The sequence below is a fragment of the Mus caroli genome, unplaced genomic scaffold, assembly GCF_978045245.1.
Source record: "Mus caroli unplaced genomic scaffold, Mus_caroli_1 scaffold_13, whole genome shotgun sequence".
NCBI lineage: Eukaryota > Metazoa > Chordata > Mammalia > Rodentia > Muridae > Mus > Mus caroli.
The window spans coordinates 43,201,470-43,226,403 of NW_028227268.1; the positions used below are offsets into that span (position 1 = coordinate 43,201,470).

General features: G+C 40.9%; 1 protein-coding gene across 6 annotated transcripts in view; it reads right to left on the bottom strand.

The window, feature by feature from the left end:
- Positions 1-24,934, bottom strand: part of Nf1 (neurofibromin 1) — a 247,835-nt gene that overhangs the window by 118,045 nt on the left and 104,856 nt on the right. For 4 of the 6 annotated variants that reach the window (XM_029483494.2, XM_029483492.2, XM_029483493.2 and 1 more), the window contains 14 exons: positions 23,940-24,101; positions 21,747-21,996; positions 21,133-21,206; positions 20,856-20,939; positions 18,625-19,065; positions 18,084-18,223; positions 17,679-17,801; positions 17,027-17,110; positions 15,857-15,973; positions 15,112-15,293; positions 14,442-14,653; positions 8,661-8,822; positions 8,422-8,525; positions 3,802-3,937 (listed from right to left, as the gene is read on the bottom strand). In XM_029483494.2, the coding sequence (XP_029339354.1) occupies positions 3,802-3,937; positions 8,422-8,525; positions 8,661-8,822; positions 14,442-14,653; positions 15,112-15,293; positions 15,857-15,973; positions 17,027-17,110; positions 17,679-17,801; positions 18,084-18,223; positions 18,625-19,065; positions 20,856-20,939; positions 21,133-21,206; positions 21,747-21,996; positions 23,940-24,101 (2,271 nt within the window). The remainder of the gene's footprint in view (positions 1-3,801; positions 3,938-8,421; positions 8,526-8,660; positions 8,823-14,441; positions 14,654-15,111; positions 15,294-15,856; positions 15,974-17,026; positions 17,111-17,678; positions 17,802-18,083; positions 18,224-18,624; positions 19,066-20,855; positions 20,940-21,132; positions 21,207-21,746; positions 21,997-23,939; positions 24,102-24,934) is intronic. The other 2 variants (XM_029483491.2, XM_085829768.1) reach the window with 1 other exon arrangement.

Below are 24,934 nucleotides of genomic sequence, written 5' to 3' on the forward strand. Positions count from 1 at the left end.
AGCAATATACTCACTTAGCTTCCAAAGTTTCCCCAGTAAATCCTCAAAGGAGCTATGTTTACTAAGAAAAAGAAAAAATGTGTTCCCATCCTTCCCAGCAGAGCATAAAAGTACAAGGACGCCATTATGTCACTGCCAAAGCTACAAGGGCAAGCAAAGCCCAAAGAGGAACAAAAGAAGGAAGGAAGGAAGGAAGGAAGGAAGGAAGGAAGGAAGGAAGGAAGGAAGGGAAGGGAAGGAGGGAGGTCTGGAGGGAGGTCTGGAGGGAGGTCTGGAGGGAGGTCTGGAGGGAGGGAGGGAGGGAGGACAGAGTTAAGGACAGAGACCAGAGACTCAATGAAAAACGTATTGGGTCTGAAGCTTTTTTATTTCTATCTTTGTCTTTGGTCCCTGTAACATTTGCTCATGAAAAACCAAAATCTTACTTACAACAAAACCTTTGCTCCATGGTAGTCTGCACTAATTTTACCCACTACAAGTAATGCTTACGTAAGTAACATCTGCATGGTGTTTCCGTGAAGCTTTAATGTGCTAACTGCAGTGCAGGCAATGCAGGCTGCTGTCAAGTGCGCGCTAAGCAGCACAGCACAGGGCAGCACAGAGTGAGCCACCAGTCAGCACTTCCTGTGTTCACAGTTCCTTACAAACCTAACTAGGAAGGCTGGCAAGAATCCTGCTTACTTAAATGTGTAGAAATGATACATTTATTCCTTAATGAAATATTTCCCACATACTTATTAAGTGTCCAGTTCTCTTTACTTTACTAGTATAGTGCTCTCAAACTGGTGCCCAAGTTTGCTGATGATACAAATACATTTTTCATTATGGGATCAGCCACATGAAGAGTTTCTATTAAAGTCTAGTAGGCAGAGAGTGTGATCAGCACACTCGACTAGGGGGATGACCTATCACAGTCTAGTTAACCCACCCTGTAGCTGCACACCCGACTAGGGGGATGACCCATCACAGTCTAGTTAACCCACCCTGTAGCTGCACACCCGACTAGAGGGATGACCCATCACAGTCTAGTTAACCCACCCTGTAGCTGCACACCCGACTAGGTGGATGACCCATCACAGTCTAGTTAACCCACCCTGTAGCTGCACACCCGACTAGAGGGATGACCCATCACAGTCTAGTTAACCCACCCTGTAGCTGCACACCCGACTAGGTGGATGACCCATCACAGTCTAGTTAACCCACCCTGTAGCTGCACACCCGACTAGGGGGATGACCCATCACAGTCTAGTTAACCCACCCTGTAGCTGCACACCCGACTAGAGGGATGACCCATCACAGTCTAGTTAACCCACCCTGTAGCTGCACACCCGACTAGAGGGATGACGCATCACAGTCTAGTTAACCCACCCTGTAGCTGCACACCCGACTAGAGGGATGACGCATCACAGTCTAGTTAACCCACCCTGTAGCTGCACACCCGACTAGAGGGATGACCCATCACAGTCTAGTTAACCCACCCTGTAGCTGCACACCCGACTAGAGGGATGACGCATCACAGTCTAGTTAACCCACCCTGTAGCTGCACACCCGACTAGAGGGATGACCCATCACAGTCTAGTTAACCCACCCTGTAGCTGCACACCCGACTAGGGGGATGACCCATCACAGTCTAGTTAACCCACCCTGTAGCTGCACACCCGACTAGAGGGATGACCCATCACAGTCTAGTTAACCCACCCTGTAGCTGCACACCCGACTAGAGGGATGACCCATCACAGTCTAGTTAACCCACCCTGTAGCTGCACACCCGACTAGAGGGATGACCCATCACAGTCTAGTTAACCCACCCTGTAGCTGCACACCCGACTAGAGGGATGACCCATCACAGTCTAGTTAACCCACCCTGTAGCTGCACACCCGACTAGGGGGATGACCCATCACAGTCTAGTTAACCCACCCTGTAGCTGCACACCCGACTAGAGGGATGACCCATCACAGTCTAGTTAACCCACCCTGTAGCTGCACACTCGACTAGGTGGATGACCCATCACAGTCTAGTTAACCCACCCTGTAGCTGCACACCCGACTAGGGGGATGACCCATCACAGTCTAGTTAACCCACCCTGTAGCTGCACACCCGACTAGAGGGATGACCCATCACAGTCTAGTTAACCCACCCTGTAGCTGCACACCCGACTAGAGGGATGACCCATCACAGTCTAGTTAACCCACCCTGTAGCTGCACACCCGACTAGGTGGATGACCCATCACAGTCTAGTTAACCCACCCTGTAGCTGCACACCCGACTAGAGGGATGACCCATCACAGTCTAGTTAACCCACCCTGTAGCTGCACACCCGACTAGGGGGATGACCCATCACAGTCTAGTTAACCCACCCTGTAGCTGCACACCCGACTAGGGGGATGACCCATCACAGTCTAGTTAACCCACCCTGTAGCTGCACACCCGACTAGGGGGATGACCCATCACAGTCTAGTTAACCCACCCTGTAGCTGCACACCCGACTAGGTGGATGACCCATCACAGTCTAGTTAACCCACCCTGTAGCTGCACACCCGACTAGGGGGATGACCTATGTGGAGCTTCCTAAGCTTCCCAGAGCTTTCTGAAAAGGCAGTAAAGTTACAACACGTCCAGAAATTGAATGCTAAGTATATTTTATATTTTTATGTATGCAAAGTTTTCTTTTTATAGACACTGAGATATATCTTTTTAAATAGCAATGGAGAAAAACTCACATAGCAGCCTCATGCAGCTTTTTTAAATGGTGGTTTCACTGATGATGTTAATGTCTCTAAGCAACTAAAGCTGCAAGCCAAAAAAAAAAAAAAAAAAAAACTGCAAAGTCAGAGAAATACATGAGTTCTGGTAAATGTTTAAGTCCTTTCCCTATTGTACCCTTATTCCAAAACCCAGGACCTATACTGGGTTTTCTTTTCCATATTTGAAAAATTAATACAGATTTATAGGCAATCCCTCGGAATAAATAAATTATTCCTAAAACCGTATACCCAATTCAAAAACAGAAGTTACAGAAGAACACAGGCCTTATTCTTTCAACACAGAGGGAATCACTCTGGACATCTAAATTCAACAGCACTATCTGCTGTGACAGGGTTAGAAAGTCTGTTAGCTACTGCATGGTGGTGGTCTCTATCTTACAAGCAGTACTTTACATGAAATACATATGACAATTAGCCTAACCTGAGAAAGCAGGAGATAAACCAGTGATCTCTTAATAGGAGAAGCCAAAATTACAGTTCAAATCATTTATACTGCAAAAAAAGCAATGAATTTGCCTCCAGTGGGAAAGTTTCTGTAAGTAATTTAGGCAAAAGATAAGCAAAAAGGCATACTATACCTCATTTCAGTACACATCGTGAATTATTAGTTGCTTTCAACACAAGGAAGACTAATTTGTTTTCCTTAAAGTTCTTTAAATATCTCTGAAGAAAATGTGACACCAATCTAATGATAGCTCTTTAAGATTTATTTTTAGGTTTATTTTATCCTCTGTGTGTAGGTGTTTTGCCTGATTGTATGTATATGCACCACATGCATGCCCGGTGCCTGAGGAGGTCAGAAGACAGCCCGAGCTCCCCTGAGACTGGAGTTAAAGATGGTTGTGAACCACCATGTGGGTAACGGACACCAAACCTGGGTCCTCTGTGAGAGCAGCTGTGTTCTTACCTACTTAGCTACCTCTCTATCCTACATTATAGTACGTGTCCAAATGATGGTCAGCAGCTGACTCTGCACACGACACTCCTCTCAGTTGGCTTTGGACTTAGAGTGGCAATCTCCAACTTTCAGCATACCTGGTACAAACAATGGCAGACACTTCGAAGCTGTGAGGGGAATTCTGAGGAAGAGCTGATGATGGCATGGAAGAACTTCTCTGTCATCTGAAGGAGGTTCCTCTGGTTCTCCTCAAGGCTCTCAGAGGGTTCTAACCTGTAACAAAGGAAAGGGAAAACCAAACATACATGACTACTGAAACAAAATCACCCCTCACAAGACCTGATCCTCACTGAAATAAACAACAAATTTGCTACAAAAAAAAGAAGAAGAAGAAAAAAGGAGCAGTTATAACAGCAAGTGCATGGCTCCCACTAATTTCAGTATTCATAAGGAGACAGTGACTGCCATAAGTTTGAGGCCAGCCTCAACTATACAGTAATGGCCAAGTCTCTAAAACAAACTAACAAACCCAAATTGAAATTCCAAAACTCAGAAGGTGCCCACAGGAGGACTAAAAGAATGACCTTCAGGTCATTCTTAGTTTGGTAGCAAGTTTGAGGCCAGCATGGAGTACAGGACCCATTCAAAACTACAAAAAAAAAACAATTTGGAGGAAACCAGAATTTAACATAAAGATCAGCCATAGATATTACATATTTGAGAATTTTTTGTGGATTTTTTTTAATTATTCATTTGTATGGAGAGAGAGAGAGAAAGAGAGAGAGAGAGAGAGAGAGAGAGAGAGAGAGAGAGAGAGAGAGAGAGAGGAGGGAGGGAGGGAGGGAGAGGCAGGCTCAAGGACAACTTGTAGGCGGCAGGCCTCTCTCCACCCACCGTAGTGTGGCCTTCAGAATGAGCTCATGCCGGTAATTTCAACATTAGTGAGTGCCAGCACCATGTTCAAAAAGCTTTAGTTCTTGGGATCTTTCTGACTTCTGGATGCTCAACCTGAGCTAATCTAGTAGGTGGGGACCATAGCCACAGTTTTTTAGATTATTAGAGAGAACTATGGTGGTCAAAATGCAGAGATTAAGTCAGTGAGTGTGGGCTGTCTGGTTATGCCTTAGGTATAATACAACCTTATGCCTAAGGCTCAGGAAACATGAAGGAAAAAGGGGAATGACTGTAAAAAAACATGAGGACCTGGTCAACTACTACTTAACAGTGTCTTTTCAACAAACCAGGGATGTTCTCATGAACTCTCAGGCTGCCTGTTTGAGACCTGCAAAGAAAATACTGTGCCCACGCCTCTGTGAATGGGAGAAGATTTTAACAAGGTTCCACTTCTAGAAGAACTACAGGTAACCGATAGGTACTTAGGGAGGGAGACCCAGATTTTTTTTCCTGGTATTGCTATTTTATTTCAAAATGAGACCTCAATCCTAACTTTTCAGTCCTAAACATATGCAAATAAGGGCAATGTAATTGGATGAAGTAGGTCATGTGCATATAAAAATTTACACACGTGTGTGCATGTACATGTATACACACACACACAGAGTAAAACAATTCTAGAAGGCTTCCTACATTTGCAAGTAGGTAGTTGGAGGAAGCCAGGAAAAGCTGGAGTGGAACTGATGCAAACACAGCTCACTCGCTCACTCATTCACTCACTCACTCACTCACTCACTCACTCACTCACTCACTCACGGAAGCCTCACCTGAATTAAAAGTCTAAAGAAACAGAACTGCTCCATCTAGAACTCAGGACTTCAGGACTGGCTCTCACTGCCCCACAAGGCACCATCAAGCATCAGAAGGGAGGAAGTAACCACCAGGCTACCCTGCAGGCGATTCACATGGGATCTGGGACTTATGCTTGCCCAGGAAGCCCATGCTGATGCCCTCCTCTTCCTTAAACTTCATAACATGTGAGTTTAGAATATCGTTCTCCCCTTCTGATGTCTGTTTAATGCTGTAAGTTTCTAGCTCCGTTGTTGTATGCTGGACCAAAGTCTCAGAACTTCAAAGTCCTTGAATCCTTCAGAAGGACTTAGCTTTTGTCCATATCTTTCTCCATATGTGAGACAGAAAGGCTATGGGTGTGGTGGAAGGGTCAAAGGTAGCTAAAAGCCCATTCTCTAGGTCAGATAAGGCTAGGAAAGAGTGTTTTTCTCTTGAAACATACATTGGCTAGGAATAACAGAATCCAATGAGCGTATCTGAAATGATTCTGTTCCCCTGTCCAAAGCACCAAGCTTGTCTCTCTCACCTCCTCCTGGAAACTCAGCCAGCCTTGTGGAGTAAAGGCGGGGTAGCCCTCAGCCTGGGCCCCAGGAAGTCTACTGCTTAAGCAGGTCCATTAATTACGGTCTAAGCACCCCTACTGGTTACTGGCTCCAGCAGCTCTCTCTTGTGGTAAGCTCTGCCACTCTGTATTCAGCTGTTTCTCAACTCAAGTTTTGGAATGGTGGTTTGCCTTGGGACCTCAGCCCTCTGACAAGTTATTGCCAGCTAGAGATGTAGCTCAGTGGCAGGAAACTTCTACAGCATATGTGAGCCCATAGTTTGATTCCCAGAATGGCAAAAACCAAACACAATCTAAACCACCTGTGCTAGGTGTTTTTCTTTCTTTCAGCCAATCTGTCTCTCACTTCTTCCTCTTGTTCCTCTGGCCCTCTATCTTCCCCCACATCCCCTCTCCTTCCCTCTCCCCGGCCCCCTCCTTTCCTTTTCTTTTCTATTTCCAGCTTTCCCTAGGGAGCTAACCCAAAGCCTTCTGCATTTGTGTCAAGCATCCATCACTGAGCTATGTCCTCAGCCCCTCACAATTCTTAGCCACTTTTTCTTCCTGTGAACATAGGAGAATAGACTTTCAAAATCTTGACTTGTCAGAGTGGGTCACAGGCTCAAGTGTAAACAATCCTATGTACCTGGGGATCTAAGGTCTCTTTCACCAAGCTAAAGGGTTTCATTTATATGTGTGAATCTGTGTGAATGCATGCCACACATTCAGGTGCCCTCTAAGGCCAGGAGATACCTTGGAACTGCACTTATAGGTAGCTATCAGCCACCTGATATGGATGTTGGGAACTGAACAGAGAGAGAAGTCCCCTAGAAGGACATCAAGTGCTGTTCATCAGTGAGTCATTTCTCCAACCCCTCGAAAGTCATTTTTTATCTAAAATGAAAGTTACAGCTGATTTATGGATGTCTCCCTTCCTTATATCTTCTTAGGTTGTGTGTGTGTGTGTGTGTGTGTATGTGTGTATGTGTGTGTGTGTGTTGCTGAAGATGGAAGGAACCAAGGGCTCATGCTACTAGGCAAGTTATCTACCACTCAGCCATTAGCCATATGCTTAGTCTGCCTTCTTGATTTTTTTAACATGGTCAGAAATGAAGGGCTGAGTTGGCAAGATGGCTCAATGTATAAAGAGACTTGCCAAGAAAACCTGTTGATCTGAGTTTGATTCTTGGAAGTATACTCTGACCTTTACATGTATACCGCAAACATATATCAAGCACATGCACAAAATAATATTTCTTAAAAACAGACATAAGAAACATTATTAATTAGGCATCTCTAATCCCATAGGACCTTGTGCAAGAATATTTTAAAACTATGTACTTTTCCTTGGAGCTTAGAGTGACTATAAAATGAACACGGTGAGTGAGGTAAAGGTGGCTCAGACAAAGCAACAATCTGTGCTGCATTTTGCTGTCAACAGCAGACTGCTGATGACTTCTCACAAAATAAGCATCAAAAAGATTTCTGCTAAGGTTGGGAATAGGCTTAGTGGTTAGGCACTTCCTAGCATGTAGAAGGGCTCACATACAATTATCAACATCACTAAAACAAAACAAAAAAACAAAAGCCCCATTTGCATTTAGAAAAATCATTTCCACTGCAAACAGCTTGAGTGTGGAAAAGACAATGTTAGAATACTAATAAGGACGTTGGTCTGGGCGTGGTAGCATATGACTGTAGCACTTAAGGGGAAGAGGCAGGTGAATCTCTGTGAGTTCCAGGCCAACCTTGTCTACATAGCGTGCTCCAGGACAGCCACAATTATGCTGTGAGATCCTGTTTCAAAACCCCAATAATAAGGAAGTTATGGCAAAGTCAAAGGCTATGCTACTGCATCAACAGTAACAGAGCTAAACTATCTCACACTGTGCAGCACAGTGTTATAAAAGAGTAACAGTAATCTTCATAAACTTTCACAGAGAGATCTAAGGCCTATGACCAAACCAAAAGAATTAGGTTGTAAACCACAGATTTATTTTATTACCTTTTAAAATTAAGCAATTACAATACAGTATACATCTTCTAAAATTACATATATGTTTATACAAAATAATGGAAAAAGGATAGACTGGAGTAAACCACAACAGTATCCATAGGCGGAACTCAATGATGCCTTTAATGATATCTATTAATGTTTTTATTCTTTAAGGAAAAAATGTATTTGCATTAACCTTTGTGTAAAAACTTCAAACCTTTTAAGAGTGAAGAGAAGGGCTGTAACCCCAGGAGATTTCTGCTAAGGTTGGGAATAGGCTTAGTGGTTAGGCACTTCCTAGCATGTAGAAGAGCCAAGTCAGGAAGAGTACAGGTTTAAGGACAGGCTGGGCTACACAGTGACATATCGTCTTTATGAAAAACACCAGAAAACCAAGGACAGGAACATGAGATAAGGGTGACCTCATGCAGTACTGGGGAGGAGTAAGGGAGCAACTGTGACAAGATGACAAACCTGGTAGGATCCACTTCAAAGCTAACATGTTGCCAATCCGAAGATGTGATAATGACTCGTAATAAAGGGTCCAAGAGCTTTTGTAGGTAAGTAGCACCATACACCTAAAGAAACACACAGTCATCGAATAGCCATAGCCACACATCCTACATTTAAAACACAATCCCCCAACACAGTCTGTAACAGTTTCTTCTCAACAAACCTAGTGCACATGCGCACACAAAGTGAATGACACAAACCTTGAAGCAGAATGTCATTATCTTACTGGCCAAGCTGTTGCCTCGAAAAAGAGTCTGCATGGAGTCTGCCAATTCTACCTCCTTAGAAAACATGTTCCAGAGCAGCTGGTAGAGTAAATGCCGGGAATCAAACAGAGTGACCAGAACCCGAGCCAGCTCATCCTGGTAACAAAGCACAATTGTGTTTCTGTGAACAATTTTACTTTTCTTAGGTAGATTTAAAAAATTGTAAAAGGATAGAAAAAGGGCAGACCTAAAACTCATAATAATCAAGGTACACAATAACTTATTATTCCTAAGATTTACCTTTGTCTATTAAAGATGACTTTTAATACCTGTTTCTAATAGCTGTTAATGCTAAAAAGTAACTAGTGAAAGATGAGAGATTTAAGGCTTTACCAGAAGGCAGAAAGACATCAGGATCTGGCTAAATTACAGCATAAAATAAGAGTTCATTTTTGAACAGACTATATTCGTAGAAATGATTAAATGCAATATGACCAAGGCCAAAAAAACCAACAAAAATGAAAATACTAAGGGATTATTTAAAAATCAGAATGGGGGTCTGGTGAGATGACTCAGTGGGTAAGAGCACTGACTGCTCTTCTGAAGGTCCTGAGTTCAAATCCCAGCAACCACATAGTGGTTCACAACCACCCATAATGAGATCTGACGCCCTCTTCTGGTGCGTCTGGAGCAAGTAGGGCCAACCAGAGCAAGCAGAGGGTCCTAAAAATTCAATCCCCAACAACCACATGAAGGCTCACAACCATGTGTTCAGTTACAGTGTACCCATATACATAAAATAAATAAATAAATCTTAAAAAAAAAAAAGAATGGAGGGGGGGTCAGCTAGATAATTAAAACCCAAAATTCAGTCAGATTTACATACAACTAGAGTTAGGATTGAGGCTAACAGTTATATTATTTGTACAACAACCTTTTCATTCCTTAAAAGTTTTTGTGGTTTTGTTTTGTTTTACAATTATTAAAACTGTAATTCACTGTTAAACCTACCATTGAGAGAAGACAAAGAAAATACCAGTAGCTATAAAAAAAGAACCCTCAACCTTCAAATAATACTAAAGTCCATCATGGTCCAGAGCCCTGCCCTCAGCCTGGCCTGGTCCCAAGATTATAAGAACAAGACACTGGAGTAAGGGGAAAAATTGAATAATCCAAACCATAAACACCCCAGAAGCCCCCCTGTAGTTACACAATACATCTTTGACATCTACCCTCCATTATGAGTTAAGAAAAAAGGATAAGAATTTAGGGACAAACTGAAGTTGCCGGGCTTCGGCTCCAGCTCAGGAGATCAGGAGCGGGATGGGGGAGCTTTTCTAGCACAGGAAGTTAGCTGTTTCAATTCCAGCACAATAGTAAAGAGAGACAGCAGTAGCTGTTGCTTTTAGGCCCCATAGTAAATGCCTTTCTACTCTCATCCTTTCTCCTAAACCCCAAAAATTCTAAACAACTGACTTTCAAAACATGTATTTACATAATCAACTTAAAATTTTAAATAATTTAATTAGAGAAAGTGATGGTATACACTTGTAATCACAGTACTGAGGAAGTAAAGGCAGAAGAGCAGAAATCTGAGGCCAGGCTGAGTCACATAAGAGTTACAAGGAGAAAAACCCACCACATTGTTAGTAGATATCCAGGATTCCTCAACAGCTCTGCTAATAAGGTTGGTCTTGAGGTTTTTGTTTGTTTTGTTTTGTTTTTCTTTTAAAAAGTTCCAAGCTACTCTTCCTGTAAGCGGTCAGAGGTGACCTGTGAAGATGGTTCCCTACTCTCTTGACCCAAAAAACCCCACAAAATCATGCAAATCAAGAGGTCCAAACCTTCATGTTCACTTTAAGAACACTCGGGAAACTGCCCAGGCCATCAAGGGTATGCATATCCGCAAAGCCACCAAGTATCTGAAGGATGCCACTTTAAAGAAGCAATGTGTGCCATTCTGGCGGAATAATGGTGGAGTTGGTAGGTGTTGGTAGGTGCAGCCCAAACAGTGGGCCTGGTCACAGGCTGGATGGTGGCCAAAAAAGAATGCTGGGTTTAGACGGAGATGCTCTAGTCATTGAACACAGCCAGGTGAACAAGGAACCTAAGGGGTGCCAACAAACCTACAGAGCTCATGGCCAGATTCACCCATACATGTGCTCCCCCTGCCACATTGAGATGATCCTCACTGAGAAGCAACAGATTGTTCCAAAGCCCAAAGAAGAGGCAGCACAGAAGAAAAAGAAACCCTGGAAGAAACTGAAGAAACAAAAACTCAAGGCCCGGGAATAAATTCAGCATCAAGTAAATGCAGATAAAGTTAAAAAAAAAAGTTATAGGCCATAATGAGATCTTGTCTTTTTTTAAAAGAAAAAGAGAGAGAGAGAGAGAAGAAGAAGAAGAAGAAGAAGAAGAAGAAGAAGAAGAAGAAGAAGAAGAAGAAGAAGAAGAAGAAGAAGAGGAGGAGGAGGAGGAGGAGGAAGAGGAGGGGGAGGAGGAGGAGGAGGAGGAGGAGGAGGAGGAGGAGAGTGGGGAGCCAAGGGTATATCAGCAGTTCTCAACCCATGGGTTGAGACCCCTTTGAGAATCGTATGACCCTTTCATAGGGGTTAAATATCAGATATGATGCATATTAGATATTTACATTACTACTCATAACAATAGCAAAATTACAGTTATGGAGTAGCAATGAAAGTGATTTTATGGTTGGTGGTCACCACACCATGAAGAACTATATTATAGAGTCACAGCATTAAGAAGGTTGAGAAACACTGGTGCATGTGATCAAGAGAGATTGTTTACATGTACGAAATTGCCAAAAAAAAAACATAATTTGGGAGACTAGATCAGCAGTTAAGAGCATTGGCTGCTCTTTGTGAGGACCCAAGTTCAATCCCCAGTATCCACATGCAGTTAGAACTGTTTTAACTCCAATTTCAGGTCATCTAACAGCCACTTCTGGCCCCTTTGAGCATTTTATACACATGGTGCACAAACATACATGCAGGCAAAATACCTATATATATATGAAATAAAATCTCAAAAAATTTTTTAAGTAATTGAGGCGAGGTATGATGTTGGATGCCTTTAATCCCTGCAACAGAAGGCAGAGAAACTTTGTGCATTTGAGGCTATATCCTAGTTCTGCACAATGAATTCCAGGCAGCGAGGCTACACCAGAGATCCTATCTCCAAAAAAGTAAATTCGTAAGAGGTATTTTTAAGTCAAGCCAGGAATGGTAGCGCATGCTTTTAACCCTAGTACTCAGGAGTCAGAGGCAGGCAGAGATCTCTCTTTGAGTTCCAGGCCAGCCTGGTCTACACAGCAAGTCCAAGACAGCCAGGGCTATTACACAAAGAAACATTGTCTCAAAAAACCAAAAAAGAAAAAGAGAAAAAAGAAGAAGAAAAAAAGGTATTTTAAGTCATGTGCTATAAAGCTTAGAAATATTAGTCAGAGCCTCACAGACTTACATCAACAGTTGTTTTCTTGTGTTAGGAGGGATCAAGAGTAGGGTCTCATGCGTGCTAGACCAGAACTCTACCAGACCTTCACTCTTCATTAAGAAAACTACTAAATGACTTTTAATTACAGTTAAATCCTAAAAAAATTTATAATATTTACTGATAATACATTTGGAGATGTGTGAAAAAATTTTAGGTTTAAAGAAAATAATTTAGGAGTGAGTACTGCTAATAAACGGGCATAAAAGTACAATTGTAAGTAAGTCAGCTGTGGAGATGCATGCCTGTGCCCCAGCATTTGGAAAACAGAGGCAGAAGGATCTCTAGTCGGAAGTCATCCTGTGTACAGTGAGTTTCAGGCCAGCCAGAACCCACAAAGTGAGACCATCTCTTGTCATAAAGCAAGTTAGCAAACAAACAAAATTGCTAAGAGGATAGAGCTCATGTTAAATAATTTTACTAATACCAAATTGAATCAAATCAAAGCAACCACAGAAGTATTTTAGAAAGCAGCAGCAAGGGTACTCTAGGGCAGAAACAGTTATCATATTTGAGGTGAGCACACACAAGAAGAGCCTCAGCATCAGCTGAAGACAGATAAGGCAGGGCCCAGGTGAAGTGCAGGGTTATAGGGCAAAGAATGTGAGCTTTATTTTAGATATAAAAACCACGATCTCACAGGCTCTCTGTTTTTAACTGTGCATTTTCAATGCACGTACACATGAGTAGCACTTCTCGGTACTAGGCAGCATGTGTTTACAGCTGTCGGGAGTGCTGGGACCTCAGCTCCACTTCTTTTACAGAGCAGCAAACACTCTTAACCACCAAACCACCCTTCCAGCCTCTGCTACAGGTGGGTTTCCTTCATTTCTGTTGCTGTTAATTTTATGTAAATGGTTGTTTTGCCTAGGGAGGCCACAGAGAGCACCCAATCCCCTAAAACAGGAGTTACAAGTGGTTGTGAAGTGACCATGTGAGCTGGGAATCCAACCCCAGTCTTCTGAAAGCTTCCTGAACCAGTTTCCAGTTCCTTACACTCTCATTACAGTTTTTAGGCAAAAAATAAGATTGTTTTAGTAATTAGAAGTTTACTCTTACTAAAGTCTTTTTTCTTTTCCTTTCTTCCTTCCTCTTTTGATAAAATAAACCATACGACTTTAAGAAAGGGGGGAGGGGGCAGGGATTCACTAGGTAAGCTATAGCTGGCCTAGAACTTATCAGGTAGACCAGGCTGACCTTGAACTCATAGAGATCTGCCTGCCTTTGCCTCCCCATGCTGGGATTAAAGGCATAAGCAAAAATACAGGGATCCACATGGCTTTTTAAAATGAAAATGAACAAAAGCTTCCTCAAAGTTTTCAAACGTATTACCAAGAATGTTGGAGTTTGATGGGCAGAGGGTGCAGCTCAGCGACAAAGCACTTGCCTAACCAGTAAGGCCCTGACAGCAATCCCCAGAATACAAAATAAACGTAGACAGACAAATAGTCATGTATTTCTATGGTATTTTATCAGTCCATTTTGTTAGGAGACACAGACTTATATACAGCCCAAGCTGGCCTTGAACTTGCTCTGTAGCCGAGGATGACTTCTGAGTCTTCTCTCTCTTGCCTCCACTTGCTACGTGCTAGGATTATGAATGTGTACCACCACATCCAGCATGCCTTCAAATGCAAATTTCAAATGCCAATGATAATGTAATACTTCAAATAAAAATTAAGGTGTGTAAGGCAGAGATAGTTATTGAGCACAAATCGCAGATTATAGATTAGTACTATTAACAACTAATAGTTAGGTTCACTATTACTTTATTTTTACGTAAAGATAAGAGACAACGCTGTTTTACATTTCTTCCCATTGGTGATTCCATGGACGTTTGTCACTGGGTTGGAAAGAAAGAACTAGTCAGGGGTAGGAGTACCAACCACTTCTCTGCAGTTAGAAGCAAAACACATTAAGAAAAAAGGTTTAATGGCTCAAGGTGGTTAATTATTTTTTTAGACAGTCTTACAGTGCTCAAACTGGCCTGAAACTTCCTATCTAACCAAGGAGGACCTTGAACTTCTGAACCTCCTGCTTTCACCCTCCAAGTTGCGGAGATCACAGGCAAGCACAATCAAGATGGATTTTCTGTGGTGCTAGGGAAAGCATTCTACCAATGAGCTACAGTCTCAGCTCTCCATTATATAATTTTTTCCAGTTCTTAAATCTTGTCAATTCACTTAATAACCACTTATGAGGATACTTATTTTGAAGCACTAGCTGTATGTCAGGCATTCTATTCCCCTACTTTCTCAATGAACTTACCCACTGAGAACAAGGGACCACATTGGCAAGAGCCATAGCTATAGGGAGTTCTCCTTGGTCTCCCATCATTGTGACCAGTTCCACAAGTCTCTCAAATCGATCTGCCAACACCGTTTCCGCAAGCGTATCGAATTCTGTTCCTTGTTGAAGGATTTTTGTCAGAACTTCCATAAATGTAGCTCTTGTCTGAAGATCCTTGTGATAACCTAAGCCTGAAAGGATAGAGAGATGCAAATTTACCACAACAGCCTGACTGAAGCAATTTTCATTTTGCATGTTATGTCAACTCTAGATTTTTATGTTTTATGTATATGAGTGTTTTGCATGCCTTATGTCTGGGTATCAATCACATGTATGCCTGGTTACCACAGAGGCCTGGAAATTAAACCTAGGTCCCATGGAAGAACAGCCAGTGCTGTAAACCACTGAGCCATCCTTCCCACCCAGCTCTCTAGGTTTTATATTTCTGTTTTGGTTCTGTTTGTTTGCTTGCTTGTTTGTCTGTTTACAGACAGGGTCACTGGTAGTCTTGGCTGTCCTGGAACTCACTGTGTAGACCAGGCTGACCTTGAACTCATAGAGATCTTCTTGTTCCTTCCTCCTGGTTAATGGGATTCAAGTTGTACACCATGCTAGGCCAGTTTTTTATGTAGCTTTCATTTGATCTCACCTATGGAGTGCATGAGTCCACTGTCCACATTAGCATTGAGTAAGTTTGACATTGCAAGCACTGTACAGTGCCTCAGGGATGCCAGCCTCCGAGACATGCCACGTTTTCTGCCACCCGTTTGTGCATTTTCATCTTCAACTTCACTACAGTCATTCAAAAGGTTCATAAATAATGTGAAGTACCTGGAAAATACAGAGACTGACCTTTACACAGTGAAGGCGACACCAACCAGCAAGCTAACCATCCATTCTGAGCAATTATGTGGGCCACTGTAAGCATCTGCTTTTATAATACTGGGGTCAGAAGTCAACATGGCTCATTATTGAGTTGCTGGTAGCATTATTTTATCCTGAAAAAGTACAGTGTTCATTTCCTGACATAAGCACAGAAAATGTGCCATGTCTGCTGGCAAAAGTCAGTTTTATTATTTAGCTACAAAATTCATGGTCCAAACCATTTAGACATTGTCATTTTAAATGACTTAACGGGCAATCTAGATTCATTACAAGGAAAATTTCAACTGTCCCACTGTTTTCTTTAAAAAACACAACAGAAATTATTTTTCTATCTTGGTTCTGTCTTTTCACAAGTAGACATGTTATTTTCATGAGAGCAGTCAATGGCCACAATTAGAAGCAATTAGGTCTACTTTTAAATATAATATTTAGCTACTTTGGTTACACTGCTGTGGGAGGGAGGAAGCTGTATTTGTATTGTGCACTGGTTTTGGGGGGCTGACATTTACTTAAGGAATAACTGTGATTTGGCCTCCATCAGCTCCACCCCGTCTCCTTCTTCGGGCTGCAGGGGAAGACCAGCGAGGAGAGAGACTACTGCTTCCATGCTTGCTTGGTCCAGATCTCTAAAAAAAAGTCATTTAGAAACTATGAGCCTTTTAGACAGGAAACTAAGGTGCTCTCTACTTCACTAAGTAAACTATCAATACAACCTAAATAACATCAGTAAATATACTAAGCTCAGAACACACACACAAAGACCTAAAACTGGTGGGGAAACTTACGAATAAGTAATCTTAAGCATAATATCTTCATAAATCAAAATTATGGGGTTAAGAATGTAATCCAGTTTAGCATCTACAAGTCTTGGGTTCAGGCTCCAATATCACAATATAAAAATGAAAAAACTTGACAAGCAATGGTGGTGCATGCCTTTAATCCCAGCACCCCAGAGGCAGAGAGGCAGGTGGGTCATTGAGTTCTAGGCCAGCCTGGCCTACAGAATGAGTTCCAAGACAGCTAGGGCTACACAGAGAAACTCTGTCTTGAAAAACCATCAATAAATAAATGAATAAGTGGCCAAATGGATAAATTGATGATGATGATGATGATGATGATGATGATAGAAGTAAGAAACTCAATTAATCAACCAATCAGTAAATAGTATATATTACCAAGTCATACCTGAACAAAAAAATGGATGAAATTATCATCAAATCAGTTACCATTTCTGATATATATCAATCATCTGTCATTACAGCACCTAAGCAATTATGCCTTACAAAGACTCATAATTATGTTCCTCAATCAATGTTTTTATCTAAAGTAATACAGCCTAATGCTTTATGTATCTTCTCTCAATAACTGTTAACCATACTTCCTCAGCTAATACCACTTTCCTAAGACTACCTCACATGCTTCAACTAAAAGTCCTTCCAGTAAAATAATAAAAGGAACTTTAAATATCTCAAATGCACAAGCTTACCACCTACAAAACAACTTAACACACCTAACAGCTATCTCTGTACTGGTTTTCATGAGTAAAGTAAAACATGATAGAACTTTAAAAACCGCCTCCTTCCCTCTCTCCTTCTCTGTTTTCCTTTCTCTCTCTCTCTCTCTCTCTCTCTCTCTCTCTCTCTCTCTCTCTCTGCCCATTTTGTTCTGTTTTATTTTACCTTGTAAGACATTTTATGTCATCATCTGCTGCTTGGTTTGATGTCCCCATTACCCAGTCTGTTAGATATTCTACCATCTTATTCCTGCAGAATGACAAAAAGGAAAAGAACAAGTAAGTTTTTAACACATAGTTCACTGATTATTTAGACAAAAGTTTTATCATATAGTTGTATAGCCCGGATTGACCCTGAACTTTTGCCTTGGCTTTCTGACTGAAGGAACTGTAGGCATATGCTGAGAACCAAAACAGTGCTCTCCTAGTGAAAACAGCCGATGGGGCTAGTGTGACTGTATACAGCAGACACCACTATCAGGGGTGATGGAATGAAAGTCAGAAGGACACAGGTAAAATTCGGATGCTGGTTCTTTGCCCTGTCCCTTTGCAATGTGGAAACAAAAACTTTTAGTGACCATAAATTAATTAGTTCCAGGAAAGGAGAGAATTTTTTAAAAAGAAAGACTGAAAACAAAACAGAAAAACAAATGCCTATGGGCACAGAGCTTTGAGAAAGTTGGTTAAGAATAATCAGAAAAAACAAATATGCACAAATATGTACCTCCCTCCCCTCCCCCTACATCAAGTCCTGCTACTTTTCTACACTTTGTAACGTAATATTTACAAGACCCTGCTTTGCTCTTCTGAGAACTCACCTAAATTTCATCTCTTGACAAAACGAGAGGTCATCTCTTCTTGCCATCATGACTTCAACTAACTGACACAATTTTGTTTTTATCTGTATTGCATGGACCATATTCCCAAGAACACGAACGTATCTAATTAAACATGGAATAAAAAAATGATCAGATATGGACAAAAGATAAGGTATTCTAAATTACTCTTTAAGTAAAATTAAGTAAATGTAACTTTAGACGTGAATAATATTTAAATTTTACTTAGGTAGGAACATATACAACTTCTCATTATCTTATTGCCATAGTCACACTGGGTCTGTAGTAAAACAATGGCAAACTACTTCATCATCCCCATTATCAGGGCATACGAGGTCTTACCTCTTAAAACAAGACTCTGCTGTGATTCAGGAGAGAATGGCTTACCTGACCAGATTTAGCATCATTGTCTCAATGCTCGCTTGTCCCAGATGCTCAGAGCTGCCTTCAGTATGATTATCCAGTAGGTTTTTCATTATGGCTATGGTTTGCTCTACAAACTGAGTATTGCTGTCACTTAGTAATACCTATACACACACACAAAAAAAAAACAAAACAAAAACAAAAACCAGCCCATTAGTGATCTAACATCAATGAACAGAAACCATCACAAGGACAATGAAACTGATGTAACCATCACACGCAGGCACACCACAGGCAAGTAAACAAACACAGATACACAGGGGTATGAGGCACACAGCCAAGACTCATAACTCCAGGCATACCCACAGGCCTGAGTTCTTTAGAAGCAGGTTGATCCCTAGATTACATGAATTTTTTTCTTGTAATTATGAAAGGTTTTAAAGTTGTAAATGAATTATCATGTTGGTATATAATTTAAATAATTTGAAAGAAACAGTCTTGACTTATTTCAAACTATTATTATATTCATAAAGAAGGGTAAAAAACAAAGTGGAGAAGACGTCACCTGTCCTTGAGAGTCAAAAAACTTGCTGATGGTATTCTTCAGTTTGTTAAACAACATTGGATACAGAGCAGGACTCAACTCCAGACCCACCAGGTCCTTAACATTGGTCCGTATCTGAAGCCCCACTTTCTCGTGGTTACACACCATTAAGGACAGAAGCCGGTCCATAAATCTGCTGACAGGTGAATCAATATTCCCTTCAGAAGACATTACAGAAATCATAGACCCTTTGCGTTCACTGACAGCGCCCATAGGTGGGCTGTATGTCGCTAGGCCAGAGCTGCTTCTCTGTTGCAGGCACACCCCACCAAGGGCACAAAGGAAGCCAGTCATGTTGATCCATTCCTGCAGGGAGTCTGTGTCAGACAAGTCTATGGAGCCTCCTCCACTGACATGGGACATCCGTCTCTTAACAATGGTCTTATGAAGACTTTCTGCAGCCTAAACACAACATTTTTGTGAAAAGCATGAATTCAACATAGACTGAATAAAAATCTTACAAATTACTCTTATCTATTTCTACCAGTAAAGGTACATTTTATAATAATAATAAAAAAAAACTTGAAACTACCACACACATTATTATTTTTTAATTTTAGTTTTATGTGTATAAATGTTTTGCCTGTATGTACATCTATGTACCATGTGTATGCCTAAAAGCTAAATAAAGGAGGATGTTAGATTTCCTGGAACTAGTGTTACAACCCATTCTAAGCTATCACGTGAGTGCTAGAACTCACACCCAGGTCCTCTGAAGAGCAACCAGTGCTCTTAACCACTGAGCCATCTCTCTAATCCCTACCATACACATTAGAGAGCCATTTAATACATTTTTGTCATAGCTAGAATAAAATCACCCTGAAGTGTCAAATTCCTTTCTAAAAACCTCTGATGTGTAGTGATGAACCTTAAACAATTGAAGGAGAAAAAAGCTAGTCACAAAGGCCCATATCACCTATGATTCCATTGGACAAAATACTCAGAGAAGGTAATTTTGTAGAAATGGAACATAGATTAGCAGCTACTCAAGGCTGGAGCGGTAGAGACAGAGAGTTGGAAATACGGCAAATTAGAGCTAGAAATAGCTAATGGGGAGCAGGTTTGGTGGGAAGGGGCATTCTGTGAGAGAATGAAAATGTACTAAAATTGATTGTGTATAAACTGACAGTTATAGAATTCTGTGACTATACTAAAAACAATCATTAGGCTGACCACCTTATGGTGGAATTCATATACTCTACAGTATATGAATTCCATGCTGATTTAAACAGTCAACACCCACACTCCCACCCCGAAAAGAAAAACTTTCATGACTAAGGCTGTATTATTTCCTCAAAACAACTTTTACTTGCTCTAAGTGACCATAACAAGAAAAACGGCAATTGGAGGATAAACAGTTTGTCTCAAAGACCTGATAATGAGAGCAGTATAGTAATACAAATTAGTTATACACAAACCAGTTAATTCTTAATTTCTGGGGTAATAGATAATTGGTGGTAGTTGCTGAATAAAATGGTTCACTTGATAATAGTTAAATAAAATGTCCAAAGTTTAAAACTGCACTCAACCTTAAAGTGGGCTCAATTTTGTGCTCAGCAGCTCCTTTAATTAGAGTATCTAACAATACAGCATAATGAGGCAGACAGGGAGGCACACTTCTGTAACCCCAGCTTTGGAAAGTTAAGGCAGGAGGATCACTGCAAGGGCAAGGACAGCTTGTTCTATATTTTAAGTTCTAGGCAGCAGAGATAAATAACCAGATCCTGTCTCAAAGCAAACACACAATACGAGAATTCTTAGAAATATTCTTTTTCTCTATCTACAGCTATTAGATCTTTTCTAAACGTTCTTTGAATTCTTCAACAAAGGACAAAGAACAACAATGAGTAACTGGTCTCTCAGCTAAGTGGTTTCTAGCAGAGCTATTTAATATTCCTGTAGTCATGTAACCTTTTACATCTCTACTATCCAACTGAGTAAATAAATACTGAACCTTGGCTACTGTAAAATTGAAAAAGTAAGTCTAACTTGTTTAATTAAATGAGTTAAAAGTGACATTCTAACAGATACATGTGGCTAATATCTACAAGATTAGGCAGACAGACAGACGGACCACAGGTATTCTTAAAACAACTCTGTATGATAGCCTACTCTTCGTAGCTCAGCAAGGATTACTTAAGTGAAGCAACAGATCTACTAATACACAAAAATTCACTGAAAAAACAACTCACCTGGCCATCTTCCATTTTGGCTTTTGGGTAGTTAAGGATTAGTTTTGTAGCCTGTTCCCACTTTGCATGTGTATCTTCCCAGGCCTAAAATGAAGTCGATTATCACTAGGGAGCAACTTTAGGGGTGAATTCAAAGTGAACATGTAATGCAGGTCTGAGAACACCCTACTTGTAATATGCACATAACCCAGACTCGCTTCTCAAGTCGTTCTGATCACATAGCTAACAGAGGCTTGTAACATAGGGAGGGGAGGTGCTGCAGCTGCTGAGGCCATACCTCAGTGTTTCCTGCAGTAGGGTGCTCAATGCGCCTTAGCAGGGCCATCACTCTTTTCTGAAGTGCTGCTCTTCCTAAGCAAAGACAGCAAGCAAACCCAGTTAGTGTTTAGAGCCATCTTCACATCTGGGAGCCTGCCCACACACACAGAGTAGAGTGAAGGAATGAAACAAATGATTCTGATGATCGAGGCGAACACGTGCTCTCACCAACCTCTGCAAGAGTATTTATTGATCCCCAACTCCAAAAGGTCTACAACATAAAAAAGCCATCTTCCCACCTATGTTTATGGAAATACATGCCTAGGTGTTTAAAATCTTCCCATTTATAATTCAAGCAGAGTAATTTCTATAATCTATAACTAACATCAACTTACAGTGCCAGTTACCAATAAGTTTGAATATTAAAAATTCAGTAAAATTTCTATTTCAAATGTCACTGAATTACATCTACCTTGTTCAGAAAAGGATTTCAAGTAAACCGTAAGAATTTGCCCTGAAAACTTTCAAACTGTTCTTTAAATAGACTCCACTGTAAAAATAATTAGATGTCAGTCAAAGTAACATGGTTAAAAAGAGTAAGAGAAAAAAAAAAAAAAAAAGAACCACATTTACCTGTTGACATCATATTGCTGACTGAGGCAAATTCCATGAATGTGTTATAGTTGGGCAAGAAGTTGTGTACTGACACTTCATCTACCCCACATCGAATATCTGCTTCTTCACAGAGGTGGCGGAAACAGGACATAGCAACCAGAACAGCTTCAGTGTCAGGATTCCACAGAAACATGTATAAGGCCACTTCTAGCTTGGTCTGGGCTTGTCGGCATATAGGTGGGGTTCCACTGCACCCTGCTGTGCTATCCTGGGAGGAAGGAGGGATGTATCTGCAACTTAGGTGACTTTATTTACAAACTCAACAATGTACCATCTACCACAGCACACAAAATAAATAAGAATTTACCTTTCTAATAATAAGATCTTTTTCTGATGATATGGTTCATATAATGGTACTGCATTTCAATTGGAATAGATATTATCCTAGATTCCAGAAATGCAGATAGTCTGTAACAAATATGCAATTAAGACACAGAGAAGCTGGGTGTGGTGGCGCATGCCTTTAATCCCAGCACTCAAGAGGCAGAGGCAGTCGGATTTCTGAGTTCAAGGCTAGCCTGGTCTACAAAGTGAGTTCCAGGACATCCAGGCCTACACAGAGAAACCCTGTTTCGAAAAACCAAAAAAAAAAAAAAAAAGAAAGACAGAGAGTCCAATGCAGTAAAACTGATCCACTTGTGGGTCAACCATAATGACAAAGGAAGAGGCCTATAGGGAAGAAACAAACACCGGAAGCAATGACTGAAACAATGACCCACAAACTAACACTGTGGCACAAAGACAGCAGAAACACTTAGAAAGCCAATGCCAAGGACATAGGTGAAGCATACATTGCAGCTGCTATAGGGCTCATTGAGGTTTCTGCCTCAACAGGCTACAGTGAAACTTAAGCATAACAAGGCTCTCTGTCTGAAAGACAAACCCTTCCATGATTTTATAATTCTGCTCATATTCTGATTTATGTTTTAAGGACATTTACATACAGAAATAAATGTCCTGCTGGACATAGCAATACAGATCTATAATCTTGGCACTTGTGTGGAATTGGCAAGAGGATCAAAGCCAGCCTGGCATATTTGTGACCTAGTCTAAAAATGTAAACCTTGCCAAGCACAACTGACCTTAATTACAGTACCTGCAAGGGTGAAGCAGGAGGATTACAGCGAATTCAAGGCTAGCCTGTGCTACAAAGCACAACTGTGTCAATACAGATATGCATGTATGTACACATAAATAAATAAAAATAAAAGCCAAGAGAGAGAAAGAAATAACATCTTAGCAACACTTATCCAAAAATTAAGCAAAATACTGTGTTTTATTTTGAATTAATTTGAGCCTCCTTTAATTCAACTCCTACATCTGAAAGGGCTTGTTCACATCAGAATGATTGGAGTGTCAGCCACAGGGTCAAATAACCACGTGCTGTTTACATTCTACCTACTTGAATCCTCAAAACTCTGGAGCAACAAATTTATACTGGTTTTATTATTTGTTATTAACTATTATTATTAATTGCTTTCTGATTATTCATTTTGTGGAAGACTATGTAAACCTACCTTCAAACTTGTCCCCTCTGGGACAGAGGGATAAACCAACGGTTAAGACCACTAAGAGCAATGCCTGCCCTTCCAGAGAACTGGGTTTGCTTCCCAGCGCTCACAAGGCAGCCCACAACCACCTGTGACTCCAGTTCATGGGATCAGAAGCCCTCTTCTGGCCTCTGTGGGACAGCAGGTATACATGAGTGCATAGATATACAGGTAGGCAAAACACCCATTCACATTTTTTTTTTTAAAGGAAAACTTAAAAGGCTGGGCATGATGGTACAGGCAGATATCTCAATTTGAGGCCAACCTTTGTACACAGTAAGTTACAGGAGAGCCAGAGCTATTCAGTGATATCCTGTCTTTAAAAAACAAAACAAAAATTCTAACTTGTGATCCTCTTGCCTCAGCCTCTGCAACACTGAGATTACAGGTGTATTCCACCATGTCCTGCTATCATCTCCTGCAATCTGAAAAACTAAGGCACAGAGTCATGAAGAATTTGCCCAGGGTTCCACAGTGAGCAGCACTACAACTAAATTCTGAGCAGTCTGTAACTAATGTGCTAAATTATTTAATCGAAATTTACCAACATCCACTCAGAAAAGTAAAGCAGAGATGATGACGTTACAGGAGAGTTACCCACCATGGAGGGATTCCCTTTTCCTTTCCGCAGAGATGCTCCAGGAGTACAGGTACGCAGGAACTCATCATGATCAACTGACATCTGAGTGGTATTTCCACTAGCAGACATTTCACATCCTACTCCATAAAGGTAGAGAGAGTGACAGGAACTTCTATCTGCCTGCTAGAAAGAAGAAGTAGTCTCCTGAAGCAATGACACTGGGAGAGCACTTAGTGTGAACTGACTTTCTATTTTAAGGCAGCCCTGGAAAACCTTCTCTCCAAAAGCTTTCCCTTTAGAAACATTTATTACCCCATTGTGGTAAATAAGGTTTGTGTACTATCTTTCTTTCAAACACCTCTCAGTTGTCCAACCTCCAAACCAAGGACAATATCGATGATTATGCAAAATCTATTACAAGAAAATTGTAAGACTTTACGAATCTATAGATTACAGTTTTGCCTTGTCAGGGTAATCAGCACTGCTGAGTTCTCTCTCCAGCCCTTACAGAGTACCTCTGACTCACTACTAGATTACTAACACTGACCATGTTAGACAATATGCCAAAGACACAAAATTCTTAACTCAAAAATCTTCAGGACAAACTTTGTTCTGTGACACAAACACAAGATAAGCCAGATACAAATAACCTTACCTCTCCATCAGCATTCCTCTAAACAAAATTGTATCAAGATGCTTGGTAAGGTTTCTTATAGCTATAATTCTAGGCCTGGATTAAAATTAATTAAATCAAGTATTCTTTAAATTATGTCATAATAGAAAAACCTTGAAATTGATTATAAAAATTACATGTTAAAAGAAACGTTAGGTTCGTTCCTGTTCCCCAGAACTTCAATGTTTCAGCTGTTCAGGACCAAAAAATTTTATTCTAATTAAAAAAAGGATTCCTGATCTTTTTTCAAAAGATGAAATCATCCCTAACTCTACAGAACTTGAGTGCTCTACTATTAAGCTACATCCTCAGGCCTTGTTTGAAACAACATCTCAATGTGTAG